Source organism: Ictalurus punctatus, chromosome 12, assembly GCF_001660625.3.
Source record: "Ictalurus punctatus breed USDA103 chromosome 12, Coco_2.0, whole genome shotgun sequence".
NCBI lineage: Eukaryota > Metazoa > Chordata > Actinopteri > Siluriformes > Ictaluridae > Ictalurus > Ictalurus punctatus.
In genome coordinates this window covers 7812896-7832178 of record NC_030427.2, presented here as the reverse complement: position 1 = coordinate 7832178, position 19283 = coordinate 7812896, and the positions used below count along the sequence as shown (strand labels likewise).

The window sequence follows — 19283 nt, the reverse complement described above, 5'->3', positions numbered from 1 at the left end:
ATAGTGGAAGGGTTAAATAAAATATTCCGGTTTAGGCCACGCCCACTTCATGTTTTAATCCAAACCAGAAACAAATATAACAGATATATGAGCACTAAATAGATACAGATATAGATAACAGCCTAATAGAAATGATCTTATATTTAAGGAGTCTGGAGTATAGAAGTACTTTCCGAGCCATGCTCACCTCTAGATCAATCCGAATTGAACATTTAACAGCTCTATGGTATAGAAATAGTTACACTTTAACGTTACATTGAATAGTGTTTAACAAAATGTTTAACTGCAGTCCTCCCAGATCCCCCCTGTGTTAACAATTGAGTGCTTTGCATTTGTTGCTAACACGGTTAGCATATTAGTAAAATTGTAAACGCTATTTTGGACTAATAGTGATGGGAATTCTGTCTCTTCCATGCTGAAAAAACAACAACAATACAAACTATCACAGAAATTCGAATGGTTTCCACTACAAATTTCATTACAAACCATCAGCTAACCATTAAAACCATTACCAGCATTGGTCCTTAATGGTATCCACTAGACATAACATGCCACCAATAGATGGCAATAAATTACCAGTAGAGACCATTACAGTTTCCATTAACACCAATAAAATTCCCCATTATAAGCATTAAAACCATTTCAAATTCTATGAGGGTTTCTATTGTTTTTTTTGTTTTTGTTTTTCAGCAGGGTTTCCAGTGAGTCACATCATTTGACTCAGCTCACCAGTAAGAGTCAACTCTTTTGGCTCCCAAACTCATTTTCTCGTTTTCTCTTTTTTGGAAAAAGACTGAAACATTCTGACCCCATTCTTCTTTGTCATACTAAAAGTGATAGTGTTTCATGAACTTTCTAATAAACAAAAACAACATTACCTTGCATTGCATTTTGACAAATACAGTAAGCATCCATTTAATAATTTTAATGTGCCTGCTGTGTCTGTGCTTCATTAATAAGATTAATTCCCACTGATAATGCTCACATCCTTTAATAGGGCTGCATGATATACTGGTACAACGGTAGTATCGCAATATTAAAGCTTCAAAATACCACCGATACCACTGTATTTTTTAAATGGTAGCATCGTCAGTTTGGTAGTACCGTAAGTAATGTTGTATGTGCGGCGGTTAATGCTATTTTCGTTAAAACGACACATCTCACTGCTTTTGCAGAATACACAAAGGTTAGTGACACTTCATTGAACCTAAATTCTTTACTTTAATATCTTTAAAGATTTCCTGTTTGTCAGTAAGCGAGATAATGTTACACTAACCGCTGTGTATACATACTAAAATTAGCCAAAGCAAGCTAACGTTATGTTAACCGCTGTGTGTAAGTACCAAAATTAGCTGTGTTTTATAGTAAGCGAGCGAACATACTCAATTTGATCATTTTTTGGCGTTCGTTTCCGAATTCAGTTATTTATTCCTAATGTTGTGTTCGTTCTTTGTCCTCTGAGGACAATTTCCATTTGCATGACTTCACTGCCCCAGAGAACAACAGATGAAATATGTGGCACACTGAATTAGTAGCTTTCCAACCGTATGACTGTTCTTGAGTTTTTCCCCAATAATTCATTCTCATTCATAACGTATTCAGATGAAAAAATTTGGTTTGTCTGTTTTCATTTATAGCTGTATTCCTGTAAATGCGGTTCATTTTGTAGATTTGAACTATGAATTAACATAATATCGCATGGTATCGTGATACTTCAGTCAGTATAGTATCGTAAGATATGTTTAAGGTATCGTGACAACCCTGTCCTCGATACTACTACAGTATAAAATTACATCGCAAGGGGAACAGCATTGTATTGCCTACTCTAGAATAAGAATCAAAAAATGACTCGTATATGCGAATCGGCTCCCAACGTTCACCTAAAGAGTCAGTTCAAAGAATCGACACATTACTCTTTCGGGCACAGCGAGTGTTTTTCCAGCATAATCGGGAGTATTAGACGCTAGATGAACAGAGCAGTTCAGTGATACGAAACTGCAAAAACACACACAAAAGTTCAGTGAGTATCTTAGCGAAAGAAGGTATTTTTGGACGTGAGAATGTAGGTGGCGGACCCGGCGCGTGTCCCTCTGAGGCGTGTGCGGCGCGCGCATCCTCTCTCTCTCCTCACGAGCCAGAAAGCGCGCGCACAAACTGTTGAGGAATGAGCCAGAAATGTCTTGTTTTGAAATGTCTCCCCCCCTGTTTGTTTTTAACGCCGCGACGTTCTGTACAGTCTCGAAAATGGCCAGCTGACTGAACTAGCAGTCTGTCGCCTAGTTTAAAGGCGAGGGAAACCAGACGCGAGCTCTAGACTCTCACAATCACGTCAAGCGCGAACCGACACAGGTGAGTATTAATACTAAAAGTATAAATGTGTAGGATTAATATCTATTAAACTACTACATAGTATGTAAAGCTAGTACTCATAGAACGCGTAATAGTCATTTTTACGTACTATTTACTGCAGTAGTGCGGTTTTGGACCAAGTTCTCACGGTTAAATCGCACCTTGTAAAATCTCGCGAGACTCCGTGACAGACGGATTTAGCAGTCTTGATCATAATAAAGCCTAAAGCATTTATTTCACTGATGTGACTGATATACTGTTTACTTAAAATAAACAAATGAGATTGTCTAATGTTATTTTTTTCTTCTGAGGTTGAGGTGTGCTGCATGTCAGCTTCCAGCTATTCAGTTTGCACTATTTTTGGATATACTTTTTTTTTTTTTTCTCACCCAGAGAGCTCTTGTTGCCATGGAGCTGCTCTCCAGTTTCCTTGGCAGCAAGGGACAGGAATTCAACACCTTCATTCCTTCATGGCACAAAACCTTCCTAGTCTACATTTTTTTTTTGTTTGTGTGTGTGTGTGTGTGTGTGTGTGTGTGTGTGTTCTTCTGAAGAGGACTCGGCGTTCTCTGATCATCCCCATGATGCGGGTGTGGATCAGCATCATCATAGACAGACGACACTGCATCACTGTTATGAAGCAAGCTATATTTCATGGTATGATCTCACACGAACGTCAGAAATATGTCCGTTGTGTGTCTGTGAGATTATAGACACTTCAGAGGTCTTCAGTTTATGGAAAAATCCATAAACTTGGCCTGGGAGGCCATCTTGGTCAGTGCGTGTAGAAAAGAAAGAATGTCTGAACTGGTGCATGTCTTCCAAAACAATTTTGTGCATTTACTATTTTGCCAATTGCCAGTAGTTTTCAACAATTTCATGTCACAAATGCCTTCACGCTTCAAGTTTCAGGCGTTGTTGTGGGTTTATTTTTTTTTGGAAGGGGGGATTAATCAGTGGCACCCATTCCCGAAACCTGCTCTGTTTTGTAACTTAGAACTGCTCTCTTATCCTCTATCATCTAGATGCAGAAGAATGGAAATCATAGACGAGGAGAAGGAAGCCGACTGGATTAAAGTTGCTCCTGATTTCCTACCATCTTCACCATCATGATGGTGTGCAACGTCAGTTCAGGATGTGGTCTACCAGAACATCACACACTCAGATATGTAACAAATGTCACTGGGCTTCAGGAAACCACAAACTCCTCTTTATCCACCAGCCTGAAGGTTGTGCTGTCTGTTATAATGGTGGTCATCATCACCATCGGTTTTCTCGGAAACGCCATCGTCTGCCTCATAGTTTACCAAAAGCCGGCGATGCGTTCTGCCATCAATCTGTTACTAGCCACGCTGGCTTTCAGCGACATCATGCTCTCACTCTTCTGCATGCCTGTGACCGCTGTTACCGTGGTGTCCCATGATTGGTGTTTCGGACTGGACTTTTGCCGCATCACGCTCGTGCTCTATTGGCTCTTTGTTCTGGAAGGCGTGTCCATCCTGCTGATCATCAGCGTGGACCGCTTTCTCATCATCGTGCAGCGGCAAGACAAGCTGACGCCGAGTCGTGCTCGCATGTTCATCGCCGCGTCCTGGTTGTTCTCCTTCTGCTTGGCCTTGCCTGCTGCCGGCAGCGTGCCAACTATTAAAGCGTCACGCTGTGTTTTGGGCTACATCGAGTCCCCTAACCGCGGCTACACACTGCTGCTGGTCAACGCTGTCTTTTTCGTGCCCGTGAGCGTCATGCTGGTCTCCTATTTGCGCATCCTAAACACGGTGCGCCGCAACGCCTTGCGTGTCCACAACCACACCTTCCCCAGTCCTGAACATGGAGGAAAAGTGAGTTTGCCGGTTCTACGGCGCCCCCCGCAGCTCAGCGTGGACGTGAGCTTCAAGACTCGGGCCTTCACTACGATCCTTATCCTTTTTGTTGGCTTTTCCGTGTGCTGGCTGCCCCACACGGCGCTCGGCCTCTTGGCTGCTTTCAATCAGAAGTTCTACACGAGTAACGAGTTTTACGCAGCAAGCGTTGGGGCGCTGTGGCTCAGCTACTTGAAAGCTGTGTTTAACCCTGTGGTGTACTGCTGGAGGATCCGCAAGTTCCGCGAGGCCTGCGACGAGTTTGTGCCCAGGAGCTTCAGGATGCCCAGGCTGAGGGCACGAGGTGGACCCAGGGTCCGTCCCTGCAGCATCTACGTCTGCGCCGAGAGCCAGTCAGCCATGTGATGCTTTGCCAGACATGATGTTACTTGGACCCTCGATCGTTCATTCATCTTCAGTAACCTCTATATCCTGGACAGGGTAACAGTGGATCTGGAGCCTATCCCAGGAACACTAGGTGTAAGGTGGGAACACAACCAGTACATTGCAGTGCACCATATGCGCACACATTCACACTCTCATTCACACCTTGGGCCAATTTATCTTAGTCAGTCCACCACCATGTTATTGGGAGGTGGGAGGAGACTCGCACAGGCACAGGAGAAACAGCGTACAGACGTAACTCGAACTCAGGACTGAACCAGGGACCCTGGAGCAGTGAGGCACTACACACAACAAGATGCTTCTAATATGAGCTGTTACGCTGTTTCTGTTTGAATTGTTTTTAATTAAGCTGCTCGAAATTCACCTCTGACCAGGTCCGAGTTACCCAAAAGTATCACAGTGCAAAAGGTCATGCTTTTTATCTTGGACCTTTTAGCAGATATGTAACATTTGACTTAAATTTTTAATTAATTCTCTTTTTTTTTTCCAGTTTGGAATTATATTTATACCAAACGTACAGATGGGTAATATCACAAAAAAAAAAAAAAAAAAACCCATCATACCGCGATACTTCAAGATGTAACTACAGCATTTTGGTTTTGTAATTTGATAAATAATTATATTTCATGATAAGCACCAACAAAACAACGGAGCCACTTTATGGAAAAACTGTATACAAAATGAAGATATTTAATGTACAGTATCGATATTCTGAGTGTATGGTATCAGTTCATGGGTTTACATATCCCTTTATGGGTGATATATATTTTCTCATTCTAGAGTTATACAGTCTATACTTGCAGACCCTTCGCCTTTAACGAACACCAATAATATTAAACCTCAGAGGCTCTGCATAGCCTAACACCTTGCACATTGTTCTTGACCTTGATCTTTTATATCTCTGACAGACACGCACACACACTGCCTACATCAGGTCTGGAGACTGAAGGGCATGGCACAACCTTCAGGATATGTTTGCCTTGTATTTTGGAACTGCTGTTTACTAACAATACATCTATCCAATATCTGTACCATTTATCCTATACAGGGTCGCAGGGAGCGTAGAGCTTATCCCAGGGGACTCGGGGCACAAGGCATGGGACACTCTGGACAGGGTTTTTTTTTTTGTTTGTTTGTATTTTTTGGAAATCAGTGTAAATCAGTATAAACATAGCTACTTTTTCCATCTAGAAACATAGTGATACAAACGTTGCCTTCAGCTGTACGTTTAGAGATAGTAGTTACCAAGGAAACCGATAGAAATGCATATACACCTGATGATACCAGCGATACTCAGGATGTTACTGATATCATACCCACTTATCGTCCAGCCCTAACCAGACACACACATTCGGGTCGGTACAGGTGTAATCGGAAGTATTTTAGCCTGCATTAAATCAGTGGTCTCCAATGAATCCAGTTTGCTCTCGTTAAAGGAAAAATCCACCCTGAATGACTCGCATATTAATCTTTATAATTAACCTGTGATAATCTTCAGTGGTGTCCAGTGGAATTCCGATTTTCCTTTTTTTTTTTTTTTTAATTTAGTTTAAACATCTTTCATTGACGCAATGTTCTATTTTCACTTTGTGACGCAGCAGCGCTTTAAGTCCGTTATCCTATCCAGCTGTCCGATCTCACATATAGCAGTAGACAACTCCTGACCTCTCACGGAAATAACGGAAATACTGCACCAACCAACAAAATGGCACCGGAAGCACAAAAAGTGCCTCAGGGTGAAGTTTTTAAAAAAAAAAAAAAAAAAGTTCTCCTCCGTTCAGGTTGCTAACGGACAAGCTGCAAGACACAGGTGTAAATATTTCTTCCAGATTGTGTACTAAAAGATGCACAGAAAGTCACGACTAACATAAGCAGTCAAGTTTATTAAAATGGACATCTTTACATTTGTACATTCCAACTACACGGCCATCCATTTACAAAGCGACAAACAGTTATAAATACAGTATGTACACGAGTAGATATGCGTTTATAAAATACTCGAGTGGATAGAAAGAGGCAGACGGATTCCGTCTGCAGTATTAAGGGTCAGGCGGCTGTAGTTAGATGCACTCGTGATCAGGGAGAGGAGGTTAGAGTCTGTTACATGTTAAGACCAGGTCAAGTGTCATGACAACATTGAGGGCCGGGTTTGATCGAGAAAAAAAAAAAACAAAAAAACAGCGTAGTCATAAACGCCGTTACGATCTGCACCATTCTAATAGATAAGATAATCGTAACACTACAGTGCTTTTGGAAAACCAGGCCCTGGATTATAGACACTGTCAAACAATCGTACGGATTCGACATCAAAAGACGTGTTGATGTTATTTCCTTCTTTTTTTTTTTTGCTGTACACATTGATTTAATTCGTCTATGCATAACATTTGTTTTTTCTTCATTTTTGTACAGTGAAATCTGCAAACGTTTACATCCAATAAAAGCTGAGCCTGAACCAGTCCATAAGCAGGTGTCGGTGTGTGTCTCCACGAGCAGGTGTGTGTCTTTGGTTCCTGCCCATGCACCGGTTGAAGTATTGATATCGTAGGCAGTGGTTATACTGTGCTTGAGATTTTAGAACGAGCCTCCGCCAGGGGCATCATCATGCCGCTCTCACTCCCAGTCTCTCACACAAAAGCATTCCCAATCAACATGTGCATGTCGCAAAATATATTCAAAAACACACTACCGTTATTAGACGGCAAGACCTTCATTATGCTATTCAATACTTTTTGAAATATCTCTGTTATTCACAGCTTAGCATTTATAAGACTCGCAGCTCAAACGAAGGACTTGACGAGAAATGCGCGTATGCGAAACGAGTGTTCTTCTGCCCTGTCGCGTAGCACGAGCAGCTGTTCAAGAAGATGCACTGGCTTCACATGGTAGCATGTTAGGGAAAGGCTAGCTAGTGAGTGGGGATTGGCAATGACTCAAACTGGGAGAAAACATTTTCTTAAAAAAAACAAAAAAAAAAAAAAAAACAAACAATCTTTGAATCTATGTTCTTCATTCACAAATTAAAAAAAAAAAATCGTATTACTGAAGATTCAGAACAAGAGAGCTTTGAGAAAGTTTGAGAAATTACAAATGTGGTTCTTTCTTTGTCCTCATCATATATTACTAGGGATGTAATGGAATATGAATACATTCAGAAATGATCAGTGTGTCCTAAACAGATACAAAGCCAGGCATTCTATTCTTTTAACGCTTGCTAGAAATCTGGTTAAGACTAGAGGTGTGGATTAGAGAGGAATCCAACAGGAGGCAATAAAAAGTCTTTCACTTTCACGTGGGCGGAAAGTGGGACAAAGAAAGAACAAATTGATTAAACGTGAGCGTGACGCATTTAGAACGGCCATTCATTCAAAATACCTGCCTGGTCAGGGTCGTGGTGATTAATATCTATCCCATAATATCTAGATAGAAATAATCAAGCCTAAGCATGTTTATGATTCTATGGAATTAAAAATCTAATTACTTTTTTTTTACATTTGGACAGAAATATCTTGCATTTGTTTCTAAAATAACCGCGTCCCTGTCGGCACAGACGTGAAGAGCAACTTTGGTGTCCTGTCGATGAAAACATAGAGCAAAATAGATCCACATCCATGAAGAATAACCACGTGGTTTCGTTTTTTTTTCCTTATCGGAAACCGCCGACGTCCGAGCGTTTGATGACGTCGGGTACAGTGACGTAACGATACGACGATCCGCTGTGAGATCAGGAAGTACGGGTCGTTAGACGAACAGCAGAACCCACCGCCAACGAAACATTCTGTTAGTGTTAAAAACGACATCGCAACAGCAGCCTCGACGACTCCGCTCTTTTCACGTCATGGCGTTTTTAATGGATTCTTCTTTTATAAATGTTTTCGTTGCCCGTTTCTTTAAAACAAAATTTGACCGGTTCAACATGATCTGTGTTAGTAATGCCGAAAGTCTAAGGCGAGGAACACGAATAAATAGCATCTCATCATTTCATACAGCTCTCAGTTTCCCCTCATGCTCATTCACGCAAATGAAAATTCCGTCTTTCTCTCAAGCCACACCCATGCTTTAACCAGACTCCAAGCCGCTCTGAGCGTTCTAGATGTGCGACGCGTACACTCGTTCCCCCTCTTTCTCTCCCTGTGCCCGTCTCCACCCGGGTGCTTTCAGTCGTCCAGGCCCAGGACCAGCAGATGCCCCCCTGCAGTGCGTCCCACTTCCTGCAACCTTCATGTATGATTGCTGGTGTGGGCGTGGTCTACTTGTCGCTTTGTGGGTGAGCCCTTAAGCTTCTGGGTGGCACACTGTGTGTGGACGGGCTTGCCACCCGGGAGGCACACGCAGTCTGGCTCGCTGAAAGTGTTGTGGCACAGGTGGCATCCCTTTTTTCCCGACACCAGGATTGGACCGCCGCGATGCTTCAGCTGAACAGAACAAAGATGAGAAATGATTCGTAAGACTGCATAGCATTAAACCAACCGTTACTGTTCAGCTTCACTGATACCACATCACGATTAATTACTCCATGATTAACGCCATACGAGACTGCATAATAAAGAGGTGCCAACATTTAAAAAGTGAGCTTTTAGACGCTTACTCTGATGACTATCCTCGTCCGTCACACCACAACACAGGTGCTCAGACTGGGCGTATCTTCAAGCTGCTACGGAATTTATTTGTAAATCGCTCACGTGAGCGTTCACGCAAGAAATTTGGTATCCGTGAAAATCCTGAAAAACGTTTGTATCCTCCTCGAAAACGTACACAAGCCTACCTAATGTAAACCTCGACACCTTCAGATCATATAAACCACACTGTTATATATGGAATATACTACTGAAGTCAAATTGCTTATTTCTATTGTTATGTTTACAGCATTTATCCGGAGCGATTTACAGACGTGCTTTGTAGAGACATTTTGGGTATTATTTCATCGCCATTAAATAAAGAATATAAAAAAAAATTAAGAAAACGAGTCGACACGAATCTAAAGCAAGAAATGAAGACAGATCAAACAAATCGTTCATCCGATTTCTGTACCGCTTATCCTACACCAGCCTGTCCCAGAGGACACGAGGCGGGGGACATCCTGGACAGGGTGACAACCCTTCACAGGGCACAAGCGCACACACATTCGCACGACTCTGGACAATTTGTAAACGCCAATCAGCCTACATCACACGTCTTTGGAATGGAGGAGGAAACCGGAGTTCCCGGAGGAAACCCACACTAAATGCAAACACCACACACACACACACGCAAGGTGGAGGCGGGATTCGAACACCCAAACCTGGAGGTGCGAGGCAAACGTGCTAACCTCTAAGCGTCCGTACCCCCACGAATCATTCGATTAGGACAAGAAGAAACGGGTCCATATAAGAGGACGGGCCGGTCTGCCTGCGCAGAGCTGTACACCGTAAACACACACTCTCAGCTGAGAAACAGCTGCATTTAGCACGTGCTTATTATTATATATTATTAAATCATTTTTATTGGAATAGATGGGAGTCAACATAACTTCCGTTTCTGTCTTTCAGCCTTTACCCTGGTTGTCCATTTTGTGCACCCAGTTTTCAAATGGGGTTTTGAAATTCACACCAGACTTCTAAACATTTCTGCAACGATGATTTTCTCGCCACTCGCACGTGCATATTGATGAATCCCAATTACCCACAAATGATCGGGCTCAGCTTTAGTGCCTGGAAAACTCTACGGAAAGCTCACAAGAGTGGAAAAGCAATGACTAAACCTAGTGTGCTAAAATATCCACTAATGCAGCACAGCCACTGCAGCACGTCCGCTACCACGGGCACGTTTACTATTCTGTGCCATTTCCTTTGTCGTAACTACATGGAAAGTAAACAAGCTATTTAAACCTGAGTGTGTAAATCTGTTTATAAAAATGCAACCACCTGCACCAATTAACAGCCAAGGTTTCCATTAATGAGTCTCCTCCTTGCATAAATTTACGAACTCGGGAGCACGAGAAGGCGACAAACGTTTTGTAGTTTGTATCTAGCTTGATGAATGAAGCCCAGAGTATGGCCTGGGACAGTACCATATGAACTTTATTAGAACCAAAAGCTTAGTATCTCAATATTCAATGAACAGACAAAAGAATTATCCTATAAAGTTTAACCTATATTTTCATTAAAGAGAAATTGGGATTTAAAAAATAAAATGATGAAAAGGCTAATGTAAAATATTCATATGATGTTAAGTTCATCTGGATGCACTTGTTTAAAATAAACTCACCCTGTCATGGTGCAGCTGCAGATTCTCAGCTCGCGCGAGCCCCAGTGCGATCTGGGAGGTGTGGCGAGCGTGCATGCTGGCTCTCACAGCCCCACACAGGAAGGGGCGGAGCAAAGGTAGAGACCACGACTCGGGGAGAAGTTCCAAAACCTTTGGGGCATCAAAAACCTCAGCGTGGTGGTTCAGCAAGTCCACAGCCTCCACAGTCCGCGGCCCTCCGGGTACGTCCGGGTCCAAATAAACACGCAGCAGCTGATGGAAAATTTCCCCACGGTTTTTGTGATCGTGAGCCGCAGTTGCCCATGTGCAATATTCCTGTGCGGCTGCAGAGTTCTTCAGCTGGTGCACCAAGATATGTAGTGCTTTATCGTGCTCCTCCAGCTTACCATGTAGTGTCGCTCTCTCCATTAAGAGCAGCTCAGAGTCTTGGAGTTTACCTGCGGAAGCACGCAGACAGCCATGTAAACGTTACGATCGACAACTTACATCGGCGTTACTTTCTGCTGCCTTACTCTGGGTAAAATCTATCATGTATAGACACATCTAAGACACAGCTCTTGGCATGAATCTTAACCTTGGCTTTAATATTCAGCAAAAACATTTCAAGTATGATATATAACTAGATATGCAACTGACTAAGTTAGTGGTTCTCAACCAGGAGAGATCGGAAGGAGGGCGCAAATTGTTTTCAACTAAAACACAGACAGGGCATCGTTTGTGTACTCGGTGTATTTTATTGCTTTTCAAATAGAATGTGCATAAATGAAAAACCCCGCGTTCCCTCTCCCTCTGTTTCCTTTTTGCTGAGGAGAGGCGGAGCTTAGTCTGACTTTTATCTAGCTGTCAGTGTAGACCAGTGTTACCAACTTAGTCACTTTTCAGACCCCTTTAGCAACTTTGTTTTGCAAAAAAAAAAAGTGCCTAGCGATAAATCTAGCGACTCTGGACAAACCTTAGCAACTTTCCAAATATCACCAGTACCGTCCTGCAAGCGCGAGGTCTTGCTTTCCCGCTGCACTCTCACCTCTCTCCGCGTCTGCTCTGTTCAGTGAGGGTCCGAGAGCCGGAGATTTAACACCGTCGTGGATAACGAGACGCGCCCTTCCTCCCAATCTACATCATTCTTATGCGGATGTTTATATAATGCAAGACGAATGGAATGCAAGATATTTTACATGTTAAATAGTCCACGCTATTACAGCCTAGTTCTCTTGTTCAGAGTAGTTCTAGTGTTCAGAAACATTTTTCATCGTTCATGTTCCACACCTGTCCGTTATATAGTTTATAAAAGTCATGAAATGTAATGAAAAAAAGTACAAAAACACAAAAGCAAAAATAAAAATCTATCTATCAATCAAAAACATGATAGATTAGGTTATTGATAGATAGATAGATTTCATATAGAATAGATAATCATTATACCTGGTCTCCTCCAATATTTGGGGGGGGGGGGGGGGGGGGGGGCACATGATAGGGGAGGCTTGGGGGGCTTTAGTTACAAAAGGTTGAGAACCTCTAGACTAAATAAACCAAATAAGTAAACATCCATCTATTAAGAGGTGGACTAATACAGTGCATCCGGAAAGTATTCACAGCGCTTCACTTTTCCCACATGTTGTTATGTTACAGCCTTATTCCAAAATGGATTAAATTCATTATTTTCCTCTAAATCCTACAAACAATACCCCATAATGACGACGTGAAAGAAGTTTGTTTGAAATCTTTGCAAAGTTATTAAAGATAAAAAACAGTCTTTGCCGTGACACTCAAAATTGAGCTCAGGTGCGTCCTGGTTCCACTGATCATCCTTGAGATGTTTCTACAACGTGATTGGAGTCCAGCTGTGGTCAATTCAGTTGATTGGACATGATTTGGAAAGGCACACACCTGTCTATTTAAGGTCCCACAGTTAACAATGCATGTCAGAGTACAAACCAAGCCATGACGTCCAAGGAATTGTCTGTAGACCTCCTGTAGCTTGAGAGGTCCTGCAAAGAAGAATGGGAGAAACTGCCCAAAAATAGGTGTGCCAAGCTTGTAGCATCATTCTCAAAAACACTTGAGGCTGTAATTGGTGCCAAAGGTGCTTCAACAAAGGCTGTGAATACGTATGTGCTTTTTTTATTTTTAATAAATTTGTAAAGATTTCAAACAAACTTCTTTCACGTTGTCATTATGGGGTATTGTTTGTAGAATTTTGAGGAAAATAATGAATTTAATCCATTTTGGAACATAACGTGGGAAAAGTGAAGCGCTGTGAATACTTTCCGGATGCACCGTATGTACACTAGGAAAAATGCTACATTAAACGTCTGCATTTCCAGGTAACATTTATGTTCTTTGTCCATGGTAATCACATGTATGCTACAGATCCAAGATTATCTCAAGATTATTCATTAACACAATGTTCATCCAATTTTCACCTGATATTACCTGCTCTATTAAAGTCAATCTTGTTGCATGAGCACAAATATTTTTGTGATCTTTGAATAAAACATGACAGGGTACGCTATTCTAAGAAAATAAACAAATGACAATAACCTATTAGAACAAGTGCATTAATATAAAGCTGTGACCAATCAAATTGGAGAATTTAACGGCATTGAGGTGTAATTATCTATAAATATTCTATAACCATTTCAATATTGGTTTTTACAGTGTACCTCGAATACACATATCCTCACCCAGTAGCAGCTGGACTCTGTACAGGTTGGATTCTCTTAACAGTCGCTGCAGTTTCTGTCGGGCTGAAGAGAGCTGATCCTCCGTGGCTGAGGTTCGAGAGACGAGAGCGAGCACTCGGTCGGCATACAGTACAGCTAGGTGTGTGTGGTACTTCTCTTTCTGCGTGCAAGCACACACGAAAGATGAAGCAAAGTAAAAACCAGGTGAGACGTTAGTGATGTAGTTCGTGCTGAAAATTTCCTAAGACAAAATACCGAGTTGGCCAAAGTCATTCATGTTCAATTTTCCCTCATCGGTCATCAATAGGAAAAGTGAAACACCTTTTAAGAATGTCTAACATTTGAACAGAGCGGGCTTCATTTCATCTAAAAGTTTGCAAAACCAATAAGGTATAAGTAAAAGTTACACACACACATATATTTTATTTATATATATAAAACATACACAGTATCTCACAAAAGTGAGTACACCCCTCACATTTTTGTAAATATTTGATGATATCTTTTCATGTGACGACACTGAAGAAATGACACTTTGCTACAATGTAAAGTAGTGAGTGTACAGCTTGTGTAACAGTGTAAATTTGCTGTCCGCTCAAAATAACTCAACACACAGACATTAATGTCTAAACCGCTGTCAACAAAAGTGAGTACACCCCTAAGTGAAAATGTCCAAATTGGGTCCAAAGTGTCAATATTTTGTGTGGCCACCATTATTTTCCAGCACTGCCTTAACCCTCTTGGGCATGGAGTTCACCAGAGCTTCACAGGTCGCCACTGGAGTCCTCTTCCACTCCTCCATGACGACATCATGGAGCTGGTGGATGTTAGAGACCTTGTGCTCCTCCACCTTCCGTTTGAGGATGCCCCACAGATGCTCAATAGGGTTTAGGTCTGGAGACATGCTTGGACAGTCCATCACCTTCACCCTCAGCTTCTTTAGCAGGGCAGTGTTCGTCTTGGAGGTGTGTTTGGGTTTCGTTATCATGCTGGAATACTGCATACTGATCATGCTCTGCTTCAGTATGTCACAGTACATGTTGGCATTCATGGTTCCCTCAATGAACTGTAGCTCCCCAGTGCCGGCAGCACTCATGCAGCCCCAGACCATGACACTCCCACCACAATGCTTGACTGTAGAAGACACACTTGTCTTTGTACTCCTCACCTGGTTGCCGCCACACACGCTTGACACCGTCTGAACCAAATAAGTTTATCTTGGTCTCATCAGACCACAGGACATGGTTCCAGTAATCCATGTCCTTAGTCTGCTCGTCTTCAGCAAACTGTTTGCGGGCTTTCTTGTGCATCATCTTTAGAAGAGGCTTCCTTCTGGGACGACAGCCATGCAGACCAATTTGATGCAGCATGCGGCGTATGGTCTGAGCACTGACAGGCTGACCCCCCACCCCTTCAACCTCTGCAGCAATGCTGGCAGCACTCGTACGTCTATTTCCCAAACACAACCTCTGGATATGATGCTGAGCACGTGCACTCAGCTTCTTTGCTCGACCATGGCGAGGCCTGTTCTGAGTGGAACCTGTCCTGTTAAACCGCTGTATGGTCTTGGCCACTGTGCTGCAGCTCAGTGTCAGGGTCTTGGCAATCTTCTTATAGCCTGGGCCATCTTTATGTAGCGCAACAATTCTTTTTTTCAGATCGACCAAATTTAACACACCTGCTCCCCATTCACACCTGAGACCTTGTAACACTAACAAGTCACGTGACACTGTGGAGGGGAAATGGCTACTTGGGCCCAATTTGGACATTTTCACTTAGGGGTGTACTTACTTTTGTGAGATACTGTATATACATATATAAATATACGTCTATATATAAATATATACACCCCCACACACACACCTGTTATTTATCAACAAATGACAGCTGAATAGGCTACAATAAAAAGGCACTCGAACCTGTAACCTCCTCTCTAGAACCACATGTTCCAAGTACAGAACTAGAGCCTGGCTGTGCTTCTGTAGGTACGTGATCACTTCGTCTGGATTCAGCTGCCTGGTCTGCTCTTTGGAAACAGGTCTCTTGGTGAAGATCCGTACTCCAAGCTATTACAAAAAGAGAGCGAGAAAAAAAAAAACATACATCATATAAAGTAAAGCGGTTAACTGAAGATTTGTCAGTTTAGTCTTTTTTTTCTTCTTCTGAAAATTAACAAAAGAATTCAGGGTTCATCTTAAATTGTGACATTTTCTACTACGGTGGATACACACACACACACACACACACACACACACAAATGAAACCAAGATAAATCATGTCAGGACCTTTTCTACCATTACTGTGAAATTTTAAGCTATTAATTAAAAGTAAAAAAAAAAAAAACATTTGTTTTAGGGGAATAAATGAAGAATAAAAAATGTAAAATAACCCGGTTGCATAAGTGTGTACACCCCTAAACTAACACGTAGTTGAATCTCAATCTTTTTGGGTAAGAGGCACATCAGTTTGGCACGTCTTCATTCGGATAAATTTTGCCATTCTTCGTCGCATTCTAACTCTGTCAGATTGGCTGGGCATCTCCTGTGCAATCCTCTTGATTGGATTTAAGGTTTAGAGCCAAAACCTTTAACTAGTTTTGGTGAAGCCATTCCTTTGTTGATGTGGAGGTTTCCTTGGAGTCATTGTCATGTTGAAAGGTGAAATTCCAGTTTTTCCAGGAGAAGCCTTAAGCCTTCGCGCTAAAATGGACGGGCATTTGGAGCTATTCATTATTCCTTCCACCCAGATTACAGCCGCAGTTCCGGAAGCCCCAAAGTATGATGCTGCCACCACCGTGCTTCCCAGTCAGGATGGTGTTCTTTTGGTGATGGTTTTTTTGGCCCATGGTTTTTCTAGTTGGATGTCGGTGGTTGGGGGTGTTGGGGGAGAATCCTATAGGAACAGCTGTACTTTAGTTGGGGTTAATCAGTCACTTTAATTGATGGCAGGTGTATACTAATTAGTATTTAACATGAGTTTGAATGGTATTGATTCTGAACACTGCCACATTCCCAATTATAAAAGGATGTGCACACTTATGCAAGCTGGGTATTGGAAGGATTCTTTTTTTTTTTTTTCCTCCCTCCTAAAAACATTTCTAGGTGTTTGGCCACTTGATATTTATATGTTGCAATTTCACAATACAGGTTAAAAAGATTCTGACATGATTTAAGTGAGTTAAAAAAAAAATTACATCACAAAAACGTGCCATTTTAACAGGGGTTTGTAGACATTTTATATCCAGCGTACATCTAGTTGAAGCATTTTAAAATCTGGCTACCTCTAGAAGTGAAAAAGGAGAAAACTGCGATTAAATATTCATTCCATTTCCACTGAAAGGCCCTGACACACTACTGCATATTTATTTATTTATACATTATACTGACAACTACGCCCGCCTGTATTCATAGCCTACTGCTGTTTTTGCTGCCGAGTTCATTAAGACTGGCTCCGTATCTACCTGACGTGATATTTGCGGAAAGCCTAGGCGAGTGTAGAAATTTCATCAAAACGTTTCTACGCGAGTTTGGTGAAATATTTTTTCTTTGTCTGTCAGAAATCAGTCGCGGCATCATTCTATGGGTTTTCCTATATATATATATATATATATATATATATATATATACATATACACACACTGAGTGCCTGGGACAGCACTGAGTGGTTTCTACAAGGGGAGGGTAGTGACAACTGCAATAGTGAAGAAATCTTCTGTAAAGAGCATCGGGATTAGTAGAGTAGGCCGTAATCGTAGAGGAAGAGTATTGAGGTTTACTAGTTCAGTAATTAAATAAACCCTTTATATATTTAAATCTCTTACATGATACGGCATGGACCCGAAAGATAAAGCTACTGATAACTCGGGACGCATGTTTTTGATTCCTGTTGATTCTGATATTATTAGTAGTATTAATTCATCAGGAACGTCACAGAATATTTTTTATTTTGCTCCGTTTATGTTTCCCTGGTTTAAACAGTGGCCACGTGCAAGTCTATGCACTTCTACTACTAGGCTGGTATTTTTAGCTTCTTTGAGGTGGAATCCCTCGTTTTCAAGGACTGATGGTGGATGATCATCAATAACAATATACTGGGTAAGAGCTCTGTCATGTGCTCCTAGTGATGAACTCCTTGTGCTGAGTTTTATCAGCTTACTTGTAATGTGGGAAAATGCCGTAGCTCTTGATATTTTTACCGAGCACAGTTTACAGCCATTAATCATTAATCGTTGTCATTTTGTGTCATCTGTAAGTAGTGCGACATGGCACACTGACATGACCACTCGGTGTCAACCGGTATCGAATGTTGGTATTGGAGCATTTTTTGTGTATGAATATGTAAATGAGCACAGGATTGGACCGATACCCAGACCGGTATCGATGCATCCCTGACGACAGCCATACTGTTTGTTACGATTTTTCAAACAAACAATCAGTATGCTCTCACCTTCTGGTCCTTCTGTAAAGCCCAGTCTGCATACTTCCATACGAGGTCCAGGTTCTTGCAGGAACTCAGGAAATCCACAACATACTCAAACAGATCAGCATGTGTGGAGTCCTGGAGGTCCCCATTGACAACTCGAACCCACAACTATGAATACACAGGGTGAAGTTCGTGTTCATATGCCACCGAATATAAAAATAACATTCCTCAATTGTATAAAATATATATATTTTTTTTTAACTGTATCAGTATTTTATCATTTGGGGGTGAACTAAGACTTGTGTCTGTTTCTTAAAGCAAGGCTTGTCAAGACACTGCTGCAGTATAAAAGCTAGATACCAGACACATACCATTGTATTAGTTGTAAATTGATATAAAGCTATTTATATTAAGGTTAAAAATAGAGGATTAGGTAGTTACATTTACAAAAAATATAAATAAATAAATAAATAAATAAATAAATAAAAAAGTAATGCTAAACAAACAAAAAAAAAAAAAATCAGTCCTAGTGATGTGTCTTCTGCCGATTTTTAATATTTGGGAAATTTATTCTCTCCCTTTTATCCTGCGAGCTTCATATCCGTCCCACTCCCACCTGCATGAGAGTACAATCTGCCTGCTCTCAAGACTTCCTTTTCGTTCTGATTCACAGCTCTAACTTCCACACCACAAAAGTCACAGCTGCTTTCTCATCTAAATATTGCCCGACGTGGCTCTTCTTGTTCGGATATTCTCACTGACTCCATGAGGACGTAGGAGTTTGAATACCCATGTACATACAGAGTCAGCACCCTTTCTTTTTATGAATATGGCTTCCTTTATATGCATATGAATACCTGTAGAGCCGCGGCATCCTGGCCGTTGTAGTGATGCAGGAGCCCGAGAGCAAAGTACCTGAAAAGAAATACCATTAGCCTCGAAACTCCTACACATGCAATTATTACTTAGCAAGGCCAAGCTACTGTCAAAGAGTGACATTTATCGACGGTTTAATCTCTGTGTTGTCATGGCAACAGCAGATTCTTCTACAGCAATCAGTCCAAGGGCAGAAGAGACAACTCCTGCATAACAATGTCTCAACATAAACTGATACTGATTCCCAGTAGGTAGAAGTACCAAAAATGTTCCCTGTAAGTGTTGTGTGGCATTTTGACGAGTAAGTAACAAGCCTCTACAGACACGGGCTCCCTTCAGTCACAGTACAGATATAGAAACGGCACTACAGTACACTGGATATACATAGCCTGAAACTGAATCTGATCGAACCCCTTTAATAGACTCAGATTAATAGGCATCACGG

The 19283-nt window shown here is 41.6% G+C and overlaps 2 protein-coding genes across 4 annotated transcripts in view; one reads left to right on the top strand and one right to left on the bottom strand.

Annotated features, from left to right (window-relative positions):
* The first annotated feature begins 1510 nt into the window (after nt 1–1510).
* On the top strand, nt 1511–8186 carry LOC108273089 (high-affinity lysophosphatidic acid receptor). Of its 2 annotated transcripts, XR_008397287.1 has the most exons (4): nt 1511–2349; nt 2904–3006; nt 3375–4693; nt 5662–8186. XR_008397287.1 is itself a non-coding variant. In XM_017482088.3 (3 exons), exon 3 carries the CDS (start codon nt 3459–3461, stop codon nt 4572–4574), a length of 1116 nt encoding a protein of 371 aa, XP_017337577.1. In that variant the 5' UTR covers nt 1511–2349; nt 2904–3006; nt 3375–3458; the 3' UTR covers nt 4575–8186. The 2 variants fall into 2 exon arrangements, 1 of the variants encoding a protein (XP_017337577.1); XM_017482088.3 differs by having other exon boundaries at nt 3375–8186.
* The window catches only part of tgfbrap1 (transforming growth factor, beta receptor associated protein 1), a 29424-nt gene continuing 16617 nt past the window's right edge, over nt 6477–19283 (bottom strand). For both annotated transcript variants that reach the window (XM_017482087.1, XM_017482086.3), the window contains exons 7-12: nt 18820–18877; nt 17987–18130; nt 15460–15606; nt 13541–13700; nt 10857–11293; nt 6477–9025 (exon numbers count right to left, since the gene is read on the bottom strand). In XM_017482087.1, the coding sequence (XP_017337576.1) occupies nt 8831–9025; nt 10857–11293; nt 13541–13700; nt 15460–15606; nt 17987–18130; nt 18820–18877 (1141 nt within the window). In that variant the 3' untranslated portion in view covers nt 6477–8830. The remainder of the gene's footprint in view (nt 9026–10856; nt 11294–13540; nt 13701–15459; nt 15607–17986; nt 18131–18819; nt 18878–19283) is intronic.